Source organism: Dermacentor variabilis, chromosome 4, assembly GCF_050947875.1.
Source record: "Dermacentor variabilis isolate Ectoservices chromosome 4, ASM5094787v1, whole genome shotgun sequence".
NCBI lineage: Eukaryota > Metazoa > Arthropoda > Arachnida > Ixodida > Ixodidae > Dermacentor > Dermacentor variabilis.
Genome location: NC_134571.1, coordinates 134,940,524 through 134,959,061, shown reverse-complemented (window position 1 = coordinate 134,959,061; position 18,538 = coordinate 134,940,524). Strand labels below are relative to the sequence as shown.

At 44.4% G+C, this 18,538-nt stretch overlaps 1 protein-coding gene across 2 annotated transcripts in view; it reads left to right on the top strand.

Annotated features, from left to right (window-relative positions):
* Window positions 1-3,290: 3,290 nt before the first annotated feature.
* The window catches only part of LOC142579805 (uncharacterized), a 28,327-nt gene continuing 13,079 nt past the window's right edge, over window positions 3,291-18,538 (top strand). Inside the window, exons 1-8 of one of the 2 annotated variants that reach the window (XM_075690382.1) lie at window positions 3,291-3,478; window positions 3,653-3,708; window positions 3,782-3,866; window positions 6,197-6,304; window positions 6,644-6,693; window positions 8,438-8,561; window positions 14,713-14,784; window positions 17,456-17,525. In XM_075690382.1, the coding sequence (XP_075546497.1) occupies window positions 3,422-3,478; window positions 3,653-3,708; window positions 3,782-3,866; window positions 6,197-6,304; window positions 6,644-6,693; window positions 8,438-8,561; window positions 14,713-14,784; window positions 17,456-17,525 (622 nt within the window). In that variant the 5' untranslated portion in view covers window positions 3,291-3,421. Of the gene's footprint in view, window positions 3,479-3,652; window positions 3,709-3,781; window positions 3,867-6,196; window positions 6,305-6,643; window positions 6,694-8,437; window positions 8,562-14,712; window positions 14,785-17,452; window positions 17,526-18,538 lie in introns of both variants that reach the window. The other variant, XM_075690381.1, reaches the window with a different exon arrangement.

Below are 18,538 nucleotides of genomic sequence, written 5' to 3'. Positions count from 1 at the left end.
TGTAACAATATGGGGCACTGTTGTTCTGCTTGATTTGAAACGTTAGGCAACAAATTGCGTGCTTCATAGAAGCTTGTCCTAGCAGAAGAGGATCTCGGTGAAGGTAATGTTAGTATAGCTCACCGTAGCTTGCACTGTGTATATTGAAAGTTAATGATGTAGATCGGTCCTGTTGCTTGAACTCGCTTCTTGTGGTTTGAATGACCAGCAACGGATAAGCAGAACAACGGATACAGTCGGATCTTGATACAAAGTAATTGTAAAATGTTTGTTGCCTATAGCAGTGTGCAACAAATATATGCATATAATGAGTACCGGTTATAGGAAAGGTGTTTTTGTGTCTAATGCTACTTTGTTTTAAAAAAGGTTCCACTGTAATGAATATCCTACGTACAGTGGTTAACGTAGCCTGTGAAAGGTCGAGACCTAGTGAAGTGAGCCATTGCGAGCCGCTTGTAGCCTGGAAAGTGATGACCTGACTTGTTCTTTTAGCATCTAGCTCACAAACTCGTTCAAGGCATGCTCGGCAGCAGAAATTTGGGCCAGTTAGTTTTTGTGGTGGGCACGAAATGCCACATAAACCAAGGGGCAAAACAAAGACGGGAAATCGCAAAGCGCCGATCTCAAACGAACTGTAGTTTTACAGGCATGGCTTTATATTCATAGATGAGGAAGCACTTTTTAGCATATATTTTGGTCTGTGCAGAAAGTCTGGTGGTTAGAGTTTGTTCTGCTGATAAACTTGCATAGTTGTAGATTACTGACTATGGCAGCCACATTCTAAAGGAAACATAATAGAAGAACGTTTGTGTATTTGGATGTATACGCATACGGTTAAGAATTCTATATTGTCAAAACTGGTCTGCAACATACTGGTCCTTGATAGCTCCTTGGTTTATGTTGGGATGGTAAACTTATCGATGCAGGAAATCAATCGGTCAGCCGGAAAGTTCGTGTATTGGTTCACCTTTGTAAGACAAAATAACTTGTCTCCACGAAGACAAAGTTCCTTTTTTTGTCTTTTTTTTTTTTCAGTGTCTAACACACATGGTTGGAAATTTAAGCTCTGTGCTAAAAACTTTTGTTCGATTGTGGCTGCACAATTTAAAATTATTAAGTAAGGTAGAGCTTACACAACACACATGTACACACAGAAAATCCACCAGCCCTCACATTATTGTCATTGTTGTGACACCTTAATTGAGGACAATATTTGCTGATGTCCTGTAGCAGGAAGGCTGTGAATATGGTGATCTTACTCACAAAAAAGAATGCATGTCCTATGCAGATGTTGGACTCTATGTGAAGTGAAATATAAGGAAAGTGGTAAATAAATGCATGCTCTACAGCTAACAGCAGTGCATACAATTTGGTGATGACGAGCATATGCGAAGATGAGTATATGTGACGAATATGACGTGCATCAAGCAACATTTAGGGAACGTGTGCCTCTTGTGTCACAGTGGGACCTACCTTTTCTGGAGGATTGGCCAAGCGTGAGCACATTATGAATGTCTATAAAGCAAAGAAAGTAAAGTAAATCAAAGAATTTATGAAATCCCAGACAATGCAAGGAGATCCTCAGTAAGTCTCTGGGATGTCAGCATCGGGACATTCGGATATGCTAAGGATGTCCTGCACGAATCCTAAGAGACTTCTGATCGAGCCCATTTGTCCGTCCCAAGCAGATACTGAGAACATACACCAGGTACATAATTGGAGGACCATTTTAGGATGATGTCGGGATGTGTCCCCAGGCACTGCTGCTTGACACTGTAATTAGAGGGCAATTCATTAATTTACAAATTGGGGTATTATATGCATGACTCAGCTTGGATATGAGAATTCCCATATTGTAGAGCTCCGTTTTGATATTTGTGCTCTTTCATGTGCTCTGAAATCTTAAGAAAGTTCGTGTCTTTGCTTTTTGCCGCTATTAAAAAGCAGTCCAGTATCAAACGAACTGCTACAGGTGCAGCGCGACCTATGCACTTACATAAGCATAGCCTTCGAGATCGGCTTTTGTTACTTCAAGAGAACTGTCCGTGGAAGGCGCGCTTTGCACACCACGACCAATATTAATAATGTAGTAGTAGTAGTAGTAGTAGTTGTTTAAAATGAAATAGTCTACAAATATGCATCTTCTTGCGGTGTGCCATTTGTAGTTCGTTTTTGGTTATATACATAAATTCGTTTGGGCAATCATGAAGCTCTCAAATCAACACACCTGAAAGTAGCGTCCTGAGAACGTACTGCTGAGGATGTTACTCCGAGATATATGTCAAGGTAGGTTCGTGGTAAGTCCCGCAGTAGATGTTGTGTTTAAATTTCATTGTGAGCATGGTGCTGTGGATGTTCTCTGCAGTAGGTACTACAAAAGCTAGAATGTTCGGATCTTTCCGGGACATCCAACGGGATGTTTTGTGTGTGATGTTTTATGTATAGGAATCAAACTTAGTAGGCATGCCCCAGTCTGGAGGATTGGTAAAAACCCGATGGGACATGCAGAGTGGCTAAATCAAAGAAAAGAAAGTAAATTAACACATCCGTCAAATATAATTCTCCATTGCATTAACAGATCGGTGCGCCTGTGAGTTGACATTATATATGTTCAGGTTCTATGACGATGTTTCTTTTTTTCTGCTCAGGCAGAACAGAGCTGGAAATACGGGTTCAGAAAACAAGTTTCATTTGATCCACTTCGTGGGCACCATCCTGAAACCTTTTTACATATATAAAAAAATATATTCGGGAAGACAGCAGCAGTCCACCAGCCAGTAGCCGCGAATAGAGAAAATCTGGGAGGGTCAGCAAAGAAAGCTTTGCTTTAAGAAAGTGCTATGTGCTCTTCGCCTGGCTGCGCTTGTATGCTACAACCACAGTGACTTCAGAAACCGAGCTAACCAATTTGCCTTGACGTCATGATTCACTTCTATGGAGATATTCCTCCGTGTGACTACTTCCTCGGTACCGAAACCGAAACTGCTTCGTAGAAAGAAGTGTTATAATAAATTATTTACAATGCTCTGCTAATATCGGGCATGTTATCTAGGGTTTATACATTTGTAACCGTTAGTTAACGTGAAATGAAATGAGTTGAAAGTGTAATGACAGTACATAATCGACCCACCCACCCAGTATGCAGAGAAATTGCTCTACGTTTTTTACAATTATTAGAATAAATTTTGAAAATGTTAACTGCTTCACATGAAAAAAGTCGAATGAAATTATTTTTGCATACGTGCTTTCTCGTGTTCAAATTGTGTAGCGCGCCTCTAGCGGTCATAGCTCATACGTTTTCGCGCGCTCTCAAGCTTGTTTGCAAATACACATGCGGATGTGCGTATTCTTTGATACGCGTCTTCCGAAAGCTGGCAAATACAAAAAAGACGTGGGAAAGGATTAGCAAAGATTACAAGCGATGGATTCCAGCGTGCGCGATCAGCTCGAAAGCGAAGTCATCTACGATCGTCATGTTGTAAGTCATTTGCACATTTTTTTTCTTATTTTCTGTCTAAAAGATCTACGTCGCGTACCGGTAGCCTTCGACCCATTCGGTTAGTTTCGTTGGTGACAAGTTTAGCACCTTGTAAAGTGTGGCACGTCAAGTCAAACGCCCGTTATACAGCAACTACCGTGTCATTCATTGCAGGCGACGTACAAATGGCTTGCGTCGAAGTTTGATCTTCATACAAACACTGCCAAAAGGTGAGTCGGCCTCGCTACGTTAGTTGCACGCCTGACTGTCACCTGATCGCTCTATTCGTTCGTTTTTGTGAAGGTATCTGAAGGAGTTTACGAACGAGCAAGAAGCCGATGGAAACAATGTTACCGGACATTGTATTATTACTGGCAAGCAAGACAAGGTTCGTAAGTTTTTCTCCGTCAAAGTGTATTTGAAACGGTTGTGGCCCCTGTGCCTGTGTCCAACTGCCCTGAACGCGCACATTTTAACTTGTGCTATCCTTATTTTGAACCCTATCGCAGTGAAGACGTCGCACTTAAAGGCAGACCAACATGTGATCTAGCGTGCGTATTTGTTGAGCCACGTCACGTAAGAGATCAACCCTTCGGTATGAATCATGCAAGCGTTCTGTTTTATAGAGACAAGGACGGTGCTTTTTTGAGAGAAAGACCTAGCTCGAGGCCAAGTCCGATTTTCCTATTCTGATACATCTGAAACAAATTAAATTTTTTCAACTCTTGTTTCTCAAGAAACACGCTACGTGAATACAAAGATATAGATTAAAAATTTTTTGAAGCAAGTAAACCATGTATGAAATTACCTTTAGTGCCCTTTTAAAGTCAGTAAAATCGAGTGGTAGTGCGTGTTGGTTTTATTGCGAAATTCCTCCTACTTTCAGTACACCTGGTACCTGTTCTCATGTACGGTAGAGCAGCCCTGCATTGCTGATGTACTGATCAGTCGCATGTAACTTGTGCTGTTGATAGCACACTGTGTGGTCTGTCAGAGAGGGTGTCAGTCAGTGGTCTTGCTAGAACATTCTAGGGGGGGTTGAAACATACAAGCCAACTCACCAGAATCTTATGCAAGGATTACAAATTCGGGCTCATCCTATAATTTTACTAATGTTTCGTCAAGTTCTACGAAAATTAAATTCTCTTTGTGAAAAAGTTTCTCACATCAGTCTCCAACCATACCCTCGGGGATCTTCTCATGGTGAAAGGCCACCAGAGGGGATCCTGCTTCCTGCTAGTTTATTCAGATGAGTTACTGAAGTAGGTGAAAGTTGGCAACTACAAAGTTGCTGAAAAAGTCACTGTGTTGGAAAGACAGTGTGTTACTTGTCATTTTTTGCTTTGCATAAGTTTGATGCTGCTTGTGCGCTACGTCTAAGTGTAAGTGATAGCTCATAAAGTGTGTATATACTATTTATGCCACAAAAGGTGTGTACTCAGGGTAAGCTTAAAACGAAATTGGAAGGCAATTCAACCTCTAGACAATGTCTTCCTGAGCGAGCTGGGCCTGAGAATGGGACAGACTCTCTGCACACAACACTCTATTGCGTCACTCTTCATGGGATGTTGACTGCTGAATTTTTTTTTTTACTACACTATCTTCGGAATCATTCTACATTTTTAGACAACAGTGCATTCGAGAACAGCCCATATCTTTTGATTGCACTATCTTCGGGATCGACCCACGAAAGAGGCTAAAAACGCATACCCGATACAGAAAATGGGGGTGTAACTCGTCAAAGAAGACATTGTCTTAAAAATAAAATGCCTGCTATTCCACCTCTCCTCCCTTGTGGTGTCGGGTCTCCAAGATGCTTATGAATATCAAAATTCACAGGTTAACAGGTATGCTTGAAATATTGCAGGGATAAAGCTGCACTGGAGCCATTTGCAATGCTGTTGTTGCTTTGTAATGGGTAGGAATATTTTCTCATTATTTAAGTATTTGCCATGGCAGCTCAGAGGCTGCGGTGCTCTGCCACAGAATGTGCCCTGGCGGGCTTGATACCTGGTTACACTGGCTGGGTTTCGACAGGTATGGAATGCAAGAATGCTTGCGTACGAAGTTTAGGTGCGTTTTAAAGAACCCCATGCGGACAAAATTAACCGCGAAGCCCCCCCATTAAAGTGTCTAGCACCTGTGTTATTCAGGGATGTTAAAGGCCAACTGCAATTAAATTTGGAACTTCCTCTAGTTTTCTTCTTAGCAGCCTCTAAATAGCACTTAACCAGACGACGCATGCAAGTGGTAGTTAGCGTATATGATGTAAAGAGCTCAACATGTCACTTTCGAAAATTTTAATGGCACCATGGGTGTTACTAATCTCGGAGTTCATGCCATGGAGCTATGCTGGATTTCAGCGTTCTAGGCCATGCGTCACTCCCGGTGAACAGTAATGACAGCGGTCTCTTTTTTTTTTCACTTTTGGTTCAAAAGCATGTATTTTTGCTAACTTTTTATGATTCATCCATTTGTGTTTGAAACATAAAAGTTGGGATGGAGGCTGCTCTATGTCTGTGCTGTCTGAAACAAGGGTTTCTATGCAGTCCAAAATTTTGTTGCACTTGGCCTTTAAACCTCACCTGTCAGTTATTCTGCATGTTACAAAGTAAGATAATTGTTGAAAGAACGAGGAAGAATTCTCGCTCACTTGTAGCCATTGAGAGGTATTGCTGGGATTGCACAAAGAATTAACTCTCATTTCCATGGCCATAGCTCTACCGCATCATCCTGACAGCCAGCCAGTCGGTGCCTGAAACCAGAAAGGACCTGACAACTGTGACCGGAGTTCACGCATTCAGTGCCCAGCCTTCAAACTTGGAGGTGAGTCGAGGCACATATTGCATCGCATTAAGTTTAACCTTTAAGTTCAAGTTTTTTTCTGTGCTTATTTGAGTCACTAGCTCACTTGTAGTTCTTCGAAATAATAAAAATTGAAAAGATGTGGGGACACTTTTAATTAGCCTCTAAAGCATCTGAAGTATGGTTGCCTTTATAGCAGGTCTTACCTTGATATTGAGTGTTGACACCATTGTGTTTCTGGCTTTCTTATCACTTGTAATAGAATTTTTTTTAGTTTACAAGCATGCAGCATCTAGCATGAAAGTATCTCAGTATCAGCACTGAACATCAAAGAATGCAGACGTCTTTGTTATCTTGCAGGACTGCATAGACAGACTAACAGAAGCGGTGACATCCACCATCAAGCTGAGGTAAAGTTCCAGCTTATTCTTGGCCTCTGGCTGTGATACTTTAGTACCCATGTTCGTTCAAAGAATGCTTGTTTTTAGTTTTGTTATTGGCTTCAATTCGCATGCACTTTTTGATCAAGAATGCAAGTGATATATTGTCATAGCATCAGATATATAAAATCATTTGGGCAAGGGATATGGGCCTTGGTGTTTATGAGTTCTATAATTTGATATCATTAAGTGTTGAAGCTGTATTCGCATTGGCAGGTGTCATGAAACTAATCATAACTTGTGAACAAGTAATAACCAGCTTTTGGGGCTTGCCGAGGTCCTGTTGATTGCTCGCTACAACGATCGACATGCGACCCCCTGCTACACGACGCTACAACTGCGACAGGAGGAATTTCATCATGTGGTCTTGTTGCATCTTGGAGCATGCGGGGTCAAAACTTGATAAGTCGGTGGGACTTAATGTATTTATTCGAATGTAAGGCAAATTTTTTGTCCTGGAATCTTTAGCTTCGAAGTCAGCCCCCCGCCATAGACACAAATTTTTCTTTTAGGTGTGGCTTTATGGCAGCGCAACTTCCGCCTTGAAGTGTGACTTTACGGCAGCACGCACCACAGCAGTCATTGGTGGATCATTGCAATAGGGACATGTGCGCGAGTTGTGTGTTGCTATAAAATGTAGGATAGCTGCCGGATGCCTGAAATCTTGCTTCGAATCTTTTGCCTGTGCGTATGTTATTTCGAAGTTTAGTTATTATTACATTGTGTCTCATTGTTGCAAGGCCTCTGTTGCTGGTGCTTACGGCTAGGGAAGTACTGCCCCGGTAGGCCACAGAAACCTAGCAGCATGCGCACTGAGGACAACACAATTTCATTATGTACATGAGACATTTACATTTGTTTGAAAATATTATTCTAAAGCTGCCTGATGATTTGCAAGTACAGGTGTCCACACCTGCAAGTGTCACCATTTGAGTCAGCACTTAGAAAGGTCTTGTTCAAAATGAAAACTCTGTGTTGGTGCCAGTTGTATCCGTGGAGCTGCTTTGTACTGAATTATTTAGTGGCGTCATGATTCATCATCAGCAGTAGCACATTATTTGTCCACTGCAGGATGAAGGCCTCTCCCAGTGATCTCCTTGTACCCCTGCCTTGCCCCGGCTGACCCCATCTAACGCCTGTAAATTTCTTAATTTCATCACACCACCTAATTCTCGGCCATACTCAGCTGTGCTTCCCTTCCCTCGGCACCCGTTTAGCATTTCTAACGGACCACTGGTTATGTGCTGTATGTTTTACATGGCCTGCCCAACTCCATCTCTCCCTCCTAATGTCAACTAAAATATCAGCTACCCCGTTTCCGGTTCCCCGTTTGCTCTGTAATCTACATCATTGCCTTCCTGTCTCTTAACGTTGTGCCTATAATTTCTCATTACGTTATTCGTTGCATAGTCCTTAGGTTCTTCAGCTTCCTTGTTAACCTCCAAATTTCTTGCTTATATGGTAGTATCAGCAGAGTGCAATGATTGTACTCATTTTGTTTCAAGGATCGCGGTAAGCTGCTGCTCACGGTGGGCAGTTCAAATTGCAAATTTTGAAGCTCTGAATGGCACCCACAAGCACGGTAAACAGCATGAGCAGCTATGCCATCTGCTAGCCTGACATTCTAGGTTTGGTGGTTCTGCCACCGGTGGCTTTTTGCAGTTGCGCTCCATCTTCTTCGCTCTCACGTAACCCTTTCACTATGCACTTGCAGTGTGTGCCCCATTTACTGTGAAGCAGCGCAGAGGACACGAGGCACTGGAAAGCGTCTCAACGGAGTCTCAACTGCAGCAGAGAGAAAAGCTGTTTCACCTGCAAAGCCCCCTCCTTGCAAACAGGTGAGCGAGGTTGTGTCACAGCCTTCAGACATCCAGAATAGTCAACTGGAACTGAACAAAATCACAGAAACGGCATGATTACATAATCTACTGTGCAACTGTTGGTGGGCAGGTACTTACTATCATGAGCAATAGGAAAGGGAACGCAGAAGAGTGTGTCAGATACGAAGGAGTGTGGTGGCCTCGCGGATCTTGTCGGTTAGCTTAGCCAAGCGCATCAGTGGTCTTGCATCTCCACATCAGTGGTCTTGCGTCATGTTGTACGAGGCGGCTTTGACGAGGCAAGCAGGCTTGGGTAAGCGTTGCAGGATAAATTCCCCGAGCAGAGCACCATGATTGTTTGCATTGTGTTCACCCAAGAGCAGGCACATTTGGTGGGGCATTTGGTGGGGCATTTGGTAAGGGCATCGGTCATCAAGCTCTACGGTAATCGGACGTTGTAGGCGAGCTCGTTCTGAAGGTATCGTAAGTGTTGTTATATTTTAAGGCTTTCAGCATGCTTTGGGAATTGAACGCAATTTCTTGTGACTAACTGTTTTCGTTAGCCGACCCTGATGATAGTGCAGTGTAAGACAGCGAAAAAAAAAAAAAAAACTGCACGGTGGCGCCAGTAGTACCACATAGACTGCTTATAACGTAAAGTCGCCGAAGTTGCGAATTCCCGCACTATAATTATAGTGCGGAAATTCGTGACTCTGGCGACTTAAGTGGTACTGCATTATAACCGAAACAAACATTTTCATGGGCTTTGCACATGCAAAACATGTAGACCAGTCGCGTGTGTCCGGGTATTGAAGCATACGACTAGGGTGGGCTTTCGCTTTTGTTGGGCAAGGTGGTTGTTCTGTTTTCCAAGTGGCGTACAGCCACTGCGAAGCATTTCATTGACTTGCACCGAACCGTAACTTTGGTTGCTGACTCCCAATGAAACAGTTCTGGTTTGGCCAATCTGGTGGGGGTGTTGGGCAGCATGCGGTTGCGGGAAGCTCGCCTTTGATATAAGTTCATTCTCGTAGACAAATACAGAGTAAAAGGCTTCTGTCACCTAGGCAACCCTCGCGGGCCAGCGGAGCCAGCACGTTGCCAGTGTTTCTTGCATTTCTTTTTTCCATTCGTCCCTTGTATGTTCGCTTGTTCCACATCTCCTCCTCCCTTCAGCCAGCCAGCACATCTCGTTGAGAAGCATGCTTGCTGCCGCGCTTGTCTGCGAGATTTCCTGACTTCTGCATCATAACCAGTATTTTGTCTCACGCTGCTGCACTTTAAGCGGTATGCATGTGTATACATTCGGTTGTATGGGAAAATAAATGGGAATGAGAAAAGACCACATTATATCCGGTCCTGCGCTAATAAGCAGTTGCGTTATAACTGGTCTGAGTTGTATTGCTGATACTGGTGATACTGTTCGGTACCTGACGGTGGTAAGGGGAGCACTCTCGCATTCTTTCCTTGTGACGGCTAATGTTTTGTCTATGATATTTCAATTGATATAGTAGAACATGCTTTTAACAGACTTGATAGTTCTGCGACAAGTAGTCTTCATATTGATACCTGCACATTGCGTGTTTCTTGTGGACGATGCACGCGGGCGCCCCAGTGAAGACGACAAACGCTCTCTGGCTCTCGAGCTGTCGGCTGAACTGGCCAGCGCTGCAGTTATCCTTTGTAAATAGTCTCCACTTCTTAATCCTTTGTTCGCGTAACATTTTGGTTGAAGGTGCCGTTCCCCGTCCTCGCCACGGAGCTCCGCAGCGGCCGCACCATCCTGCTTTCCGCCATTGCTCCCAGTGACGACACCTCGTCTGCTTCTACTCCTGCGACCCCGCCAACAACGTACGTTACTGTTACCAATCCCCGCGATCCTGGCATATTCTCCGGCAAAGATAATGTCGACTTTGAGGACTGGCTCAGCCTGTATAAGCGTGTTAGCCGAAACAACCGCTGGGACCCTACCATTATGCTAGCGAATGTCTTATTCTACTTGGGCGGAACTCCTCGTGTATGGTTCCAGGCACACGAGGACAAGATCTCTAGCTGGGATGCTTTCAAGGAGAAGCTCAGCGACCTCTTTGGAAATCCCACCAGTCAGCAGCTGGCTGCTAGAAAAGAGCTTGCTACCTTAGTTCAGTCTTCTACCGAATTGTACGTCTCGTACATACAAGATGTGCTTGCTCTTTGCCGGAAAGTCGACAACAAAATGGCCTAGGTTGACAAAGTTGGGCACATACTCAAAGGGATCGCGGCAAGGCGTTCAACTTGTTGGTCCTAAGCAATGTGTCCACCATCGACGTCATTGTCAAGGAATGCCGCCGCGTCATTCCACAGTTCTCCCGGCTCCCTAACACGGCTGCAACGTCGTCTTGCGTCGACCTTACCACTTCACCACCATTAAATGAGCACGTCACACATATTATTCGTTGCAAACTCGAGGCGACAAGTCCTGCGTCATTCTATCCAGACCCACTTGACCCCACCATTGACCAACCAGCCCCAGCGATATCTCTCATTCAGGCAGTTGTGCGGCAAGAATTTGCTAACCTCAGTTTTCCTGCTGCCTGCTCCGTGTCTCTACCTGACACTCGACCGGTGCCGACAGCTACGCCTCACAGTGATCTGTATTCCCCTCCCAGATACTGCAATCCTTCCGAGTGGAGAACTCCGGATGACAAGACCATTTGCTTCCGTTGCTTCCGCATTGGCCACATCGCTCGCCACTGCCACACCTATTGGATGTCGCCGTATTCGAGCTCCTTTTCCCCGTTTCATCGCCCATATGCCGACCCGTGCCGTTACTCGCCTCGCTGTATGCCTCCTACCTCAGGCGTATCCGTCAATGACAGTCGTCCTGCCCGCTCGCCGTCATCTCAGCGGTGTCGGTCCCCGTCGCCCCAGCCATGCCGCCATTCGTCGCCGACGAATTATGGACCCTCCCGGACAGAAAACTAGACCATGCAGCTCCTGGGGGTATTACATTAGGATGGATAGTTGGGCGTGTTGGTTAAGCATGATCTGAAGTGAAGGCGCTAAAATGACGGAGGACAAAGAAGAAACACACATACACACAGGGCGCCGCTTCCAACAACGTTTAATCAGGAAAAAACGCCACTGATTTATACTAGGAGCGCTATCACAGTTTCTCAGGGCGCATTTGCGTTCAGGTAAAGCAGTTCTTTGCGTGACAGTGATATGGATGCAACACTTACGCAGTTATCAGCTGCTTCAATGATTCTTTTGGCCTCAATTATTAATCTTACCCATTTGTCATGGCTTCTGGCAACCACAGCGCAGGCGTGTAAGTCTGGCTTACATTTGCAATTTCTACAATGAATTGCCAGGTGGCCCTCCCTCCCATTGTTCACTTTGTTATTGTGTTGCCTCAGCCCATCATTCAGGCACTGCTCTGTTTGGCCCACGTACTTTCTACCACAATCTAAAGGAAGCTCATAAACAACTCCTGCCTGACATTCTACGCATTTGTTATCGTGTTTAGTAGCACAGGCCGGTGCCTTGCGGGAATAAGGGTTGGTCATTCTACAGAGCTTAGAGAGCTTGCACGGGGCAGAAAACACGACATTTACGTTAGCTCACTTTGCAATCTTTTTCAAATTATGCGACATGCGGTGTATGTAAGGTATGACAGCAACTTTTTCTTTTTCGCGGGGTGACTCCTGGTGCGCTTGGCGGATTCGCGACTTCTTCAGGATTGTTTCCGCTACGGACACTAAAACAGGTTGCGAATAGCCTGCCTCTTCCAGGCGGTCAATCTGCTTAAGAAAACTCGCCGCAGCTCGATGTGGACAAGACTTCTTAAAAATATTCAGCAGGCACATGTTAGCAATGCTGCGTTTAACTAGCTTAGAGTGAGAGGAACTAAAAGGTAGCAGAGGTTTAGTAGCCCGAGGTTCATACTGCCAACAGACGTGGTTACTTGCTAAAAACAATCTAAGATCTAAAAACCTGATGGAAGAATCTACCGAAAGTTCGTGGGTCACTTCAATGGGGAATAAAGTCTGCCTGAAGGTTGTCAATGTTTGACTAACGACCAAGTCGGCGTCACTGATATTTTTATCTACCAAAATTAGGAAGTCGTCAACAAATCTAAAAACTTTGACTACGCTACTACCCTCAAGACTGCTAGAAATGGTTCTGCCAGCACGAGCTAAAAATAAGTCACTCAGGATCGGAGCTGAACACGACCCTATGCAGACGCCACTCTTTTGCAGGTACAAACAACTGTCCCATTCAATATAGGTGGAAGCCAGGTAATGTTCTAGCATAGCCAAGAATTTGTCTTCCGGAATACCAGATTCGTTCTGAAAAGCTAGGGAGCCGAAACTATCAATGCCTTCCTGGACGCACTGAAGCAATTCTGCTTTTGGCATGCTATAATATAGATCTTTCAGATTTACAGAAAAGGCCTCTAATTCTGTTTTTGTCTGTCTTGACAAGTATTCGACTACTTGTGCAGAGTCCTTTACCAGGTAAGGGTCGTCTACTGTTAGAAGCTTCAGCCTTTCTAACAGAAAAGGACCTAAACATTGCTGCCACATATTGCGCTCCGACACAATAACCCTTAGAGGGCAGTTATCTTTATGGGTCTTGGCGCTGAAGAAGACTTCAAGAGTGCTGACTTTGCTATTTCTAATGTCCCTAGCTAATTTTGACAGATTCATTTTTTCGCACAGCTTCTTCGCTTCACTTTTCAACTTATTGAGCGATCCGTTGTGGTGACAATGAAAAACAGAATTTAAAGCTTCCAATGCCTTCACCTTGTAAGTCTCTCGTGGAAAGATGGCAAAGCCGCCTTCTTTGTCCGATGAGATTATGCAGTAGGCGTTCGTCTTCAAATAAGATGCCAGACGTTTAATTGCGGTACGACCGGGGTCACACTGGTCCCGTAGAAGAACGTCCACGCCACTTGAAACGCACCGATCCATTTCACTCACGGGAGCTGAACTGGACACTTTTCGCACCAGGGAAAGCTTTTCTGGAGCGGTGGTCCGGGGCTTCACGGCAAACTTCGGCCCTAAAGCCAGACACTTTTTGACGTCCTCCGGTAGCGTGACGTTTCCCTCGGTGAAAATTGAGCTCCCAGGGCCTTGTTTTTTCTTCTTAGGACGAGGCTGGCCACGTAGGTGGGACAGGGTACTCTGCCAGAGGAATTCGGTCGTCTGGTTAAACGATTAAAATCCCAGAAGGCCCGCTTCGCTCTATCTTCTCTCATCAAGCTGTGCAGTTGGGCTTCTAGGTGCTCTAGGTGATGTTGATGTTGATTCTAGGTGTTCTAGGTGATGTTTGTTTCTTCTTTGTCCTCCGTCATTTTAGCGCCTTCACTTCAGATCCTGGGGGTAGTGCTGCATTATCTTCGCCGTGTCGAAATCCTCCATTGACGCTTTGAACGAACCAGAATTTACTTGATGTTCACGTCGACGGTGTCCCTTTGACGGCCTTAATAGATACCGGAGCCCAGGTGTCCACGATGAGTTGTAACCTCCGTCATCGACTGAGAAAGGTTCTCACGCCTGCTATGACACGAGCCGTACGTGTGGCCAATGGCAGCACTGTTGGAGCCCTCTTGCGGCCATCGTCATCTTCCTCGGCCACCTTTTATATATGGCGCACTCTGACGCGTGCGTCTTGTGCTTCGTGCAACGAGCTGCGAGGTCAAAAGAAGGAGAATAAATTAAAAAAAAAGCTTCTTTGGCTCCTGTCATTGGTCCGGACAGTTCTGAGACCTTTCGCTTGCTGACTCACACATTGTTGTAATGAACCTAACCTTGGTCCCTATAGTTTCTTGTCCTGATGTGTTGACCACTGCTATTTCTTTGACTTTTACGGTCTTTTGTCTGTGTATGTTATTGGCAGCAATTTAAATGTGCCTCTTTACTGCAGTGAGCACAGTTTTGAAGTCAGCACTTGTCTTACCTTGTGGTTTTGTTTGTTTCGTGCTTTTTGATAAACCTTGAATGAAACATGGATGTGATCGACTTTCGAACATATAACTACTTGAGCTGTGTATTTGCAGTGCTGTTTTTCATTATGCTTGTAATGTATATTGGTTGATACCATGCTTATTCTATATTCACATATTGTAGTGTAGTGCAGCATGTTTGTCAAGCATACTTCCTCCACTGCTGTCCATTTGTTGCAGGAATCTAAGCCACCGGCACCACCAAAAAGTGAGCCAGTCAAGGCAGAGAAAGATAAGCCTACGCCCACATCTGTAAGTGAAATATCTTTCCTAACTTCTGCTTCTAAAACATAATTGGCCCATAATTTGGGGATTCTCAGATTCTTATTGCTTTGTCCTGTACATTTCATTCAGTTCAATCAAGCATGTGCTGAGGAAGACATAATGTCACATGAGAATTGCCAATTTGAAGCCACATAGGTGGCCTTTCATTGCTACCAGGCATTTATGAACTTCGACACATCATGTCTTTGCTGCTTGTTAGAGGAAAGGGTGGCCCTCATATTCAAGTACAGTCAATGTAAAATTTTTTGGACTCCCTAGGGACTAGAAAATGTAAGAGAAATAAGGTGGCCCAAAGATATGAATGCATGTCTTTACCTGCCCTCAAGGGCTCAAATCACCATGGCTATGTCAGAAATAGCTCTAATGGCCTGCCAGTACATTTATTAGGTGTCTCGGTCCTTGTGCTACGACAGGAGATGGCGGGTGCATGAATGTGTGATTAAGGAAACGCATACTATGTGCCGTGGCTGTGGGCCCTTCCCACCCTTTTCATGCGGCATGCTTCACTGCAATGAAGTGCATATGCTTGACCATGTAACCCCCCTGTACTGTGGCAGAGCGGGCTTTAGGAAACGTTTTATGCAATGTTTTATATCCTTGCTGTGCTTTCTGCACGTCGACGCCATTGGTGAGAATGACGAATGCGGGTTCGGCGCCGCGAGCAACAGCGGCGAATCCTTTAAATTGAAAACTCAACTCTGAGCAGCAGGACACTTGATAGCAAACCTCAGAGCAGCTGGGCCTAACGACAGCACCAAATTATACTCTGTTTCAGTAGTTCCGTGCAGCAGAGCCAAGGCTACGCGACCCGTGAGCGCAGATTCTAGTGTACCGAGGTGTAGTGCCACAGTTTGGAACTCTTTATATGACTAAATTGCCTTGACAAGTGGTCGTGTTGGCAGGTGTTTACTCGGAAGCTTCTCTGCAGGTCGCAGAGCGGTTTATTGCACGATTTTTCTTTCTTCTTTAATAAAATATTTATTGAGGCTCTGTGATACTGAAAATAGAGTTGTTCACTTGTGCAAATGAAAATGGGCTATGAACAACAAAATAATGCAGCACTGCCGTACAGACATTAATTTGCATTCAAAGAGTAAAAACAATCAATTGCTTTGACAATGGCTAAATTCATACGTGTAGTTGGAATGGCCACAACACCGCGCAGGACTCCCTCCTTGTTAGTGCTTTCTTCCTTTGCAAAAGTGGCATCCCTCCAAGCTGCTCTTTTATGCGAAAGGAATGAAGAAGTTGGCGTTGAACATGCTTGTAACAGGGCAGAAGGGGCGCAGTAAACCTGCATGAATTCTTATTAGGAAAATGTCTGCACTTACATATGTCACCGACTGCAGCTTTACAAGTGGATGTTACAAGAGGTATCAAGAGATGGAGCCACCGTCCCCTGTGACACGCTGGCTGAGTGCTCTTTCTGAACTCTCTGCTTTCGCTGTCTCTGCAACCCTCCTTCTCCTCTGTATCTCGAAATATCTTGAAGACATGCATTTTTGATGTCGGAGCACATATGAAACGAATTTTCTACTGCTGCTGTTACAACAGCTGATCTCGCTGCACAATTACAGTCTGAGTAGATGCTGTAGCTGCCACTGCCGCGTTCGCCACTAGCAGACGACTTGGCACGGAACAGCAGCTTTAAGATGTTGTCTGCCTGATGGAGCAAACAAACCTGTAGCTTCCACTGTGCTGCGTGTAACTACTGAAACAGGGTATACTTCTACGGCTGCCAGCAGATCGGTGTGTGAGGGCGCTGATTCGAGGCTGTGAGATAATCTAAATGGAGGCGGTGGTGGCTTTGAATAATACCGATACCATTGCATGGCACATTTTCGGTCGTGATCAATCCTGATCAAAATAAAAATTTTTGACTGCGATTGGCTCCCTCCCGCAGCTTGCACAAAGTAACCAATCGCAATAAAAAAATTTGATCCTGATCGGCCTCGATCCCGATTAAAAGTGCGCCATGCAATGCCCATGTAATGCTGTTTTGGACCTGTGGTCATGGCAGATAGTCTGCAAAACTGGATGGCAAAGGGCTTCACTGTTTGAATTTTAAATGTACTTACACATTAGGGTTATGGGGTGCATGGCAGTGCCGCGAAAGTGTCGGCATTATCAGGCACGTCCGTAAAATCGTGTGTCCGAAAAATAGTCATTGACTGTACGCTATCATCTTCATGAGCTTCCTTGTCCATGATAGCATTACATTGTCCTTGGTGATATAGTGACTATGCAATATCAAGACAGTGACATGATGATTACAACATTACAGCAGTGCAGAATAAATCACCAGTAGTCAATTAAAGCAATGAAATGGGTGCCAGTAGAAAAGAAATGGATTTGGGGGTGGTGAATTTGAAGATGTGATTTGCAGTGGGACCTTCGGAGGCACTATGAGAGCGCGCCCCATTGACCGGTTAGTGAGAACTTTAGCGATGGAGTTCGCTCCCTCGTTACCTTCCAGGCCCTCGTGACCTGGGCACCACATTATCCGGGGCTCGCGGTCACAGCCATTTCTTTCTCTACCACTTGTAGCTCATGACTGCTGCATGTCGTATCGGGAGTTTTTGCTGATGTACTAGGCCATCATTTCCCTAATGTTCTTTTGTCTCCATTCCACTAGAAGAAGGCCTCAGCCAAAACAAAGCCCAAGCAGAATGACCTGGCAGCTGCATTCTCTAAGACCCGAACTGGAGGTAACACTCCTTTTCACATTCAGTTGTGTTAGTGTTGTCTGTGTTAATGGAATGCTATGTTTCGTCAGCACATGACCTGCTTTAATTATGCCCAGAAGCTGACTTTCTTTTTCTTTCTTTGCTGCGCAGCCTTAAAGGGACAGCATGCGCAAACATATTAAGTTGGCCTAGGTGAAAAGTTTGCACTTCAGGGGTTGCGAATACTTACTGTGAGTAGAGCCTTGCTTATCCAGAAAAACAAAGAAAAAAAACTAGGAAATGACAGACAAGTGGTGGTGCCACTTTTAAATTCTAGCTCAGTTGTCTTTCAGGTCACAAATTTTGGCAGCATCGATGGTGGTAGTTAACTGTTAAAAAAGAACACATTGCATTAAAAATTTAGAAAAGCATCAGCTTAGCAACTTCCTTGAACTACTGCAATCTAAGAGGGAACCAGATATGGAAAAAAAATATGTAAGCATGTAAAGTTTGCGATGTCATTGCGAAATTGTGCTTACAACTATATAGTACTGCGTGGTCTTGTGAAGATTGCCAAAAATGTTTTTTAATAATCTGTGGCTGAACTGGATTACTGATGAGGTAGGTGAACATTATTTGCACAAGAAATTTAGAAGCATAACAGGATAATTAACATAATTTTACTAATTAAGTTTTTAAACTACGACACATATGGCAATTTACAAATTGTAGTCGGCAAGTTTGCAAGGCATATATGTCACCACATAGGAGGGATTGTCTGTGAGCCATGAAGCTTTGCCGTTAACAAAAGCAGGGTGCGTGCAGCTGTGAAGTAAACAGCCTATATAGATAATGCTCACACTGGAAAGTACCTTGTGCACTTGCCCATACTATTGCGGATCTTGCCTGTTCTCACTATTATAAGGCACTGACAATCCGTGTCGTCAGCGCTCACGCGATGTCATAAAAAGTTCAGAAGTCTTATATGGCAGTTTGCTGCACATTCACAGGCAAGTTAATGGACAGCATTTATAACGATTCACTTTAATTTCTAT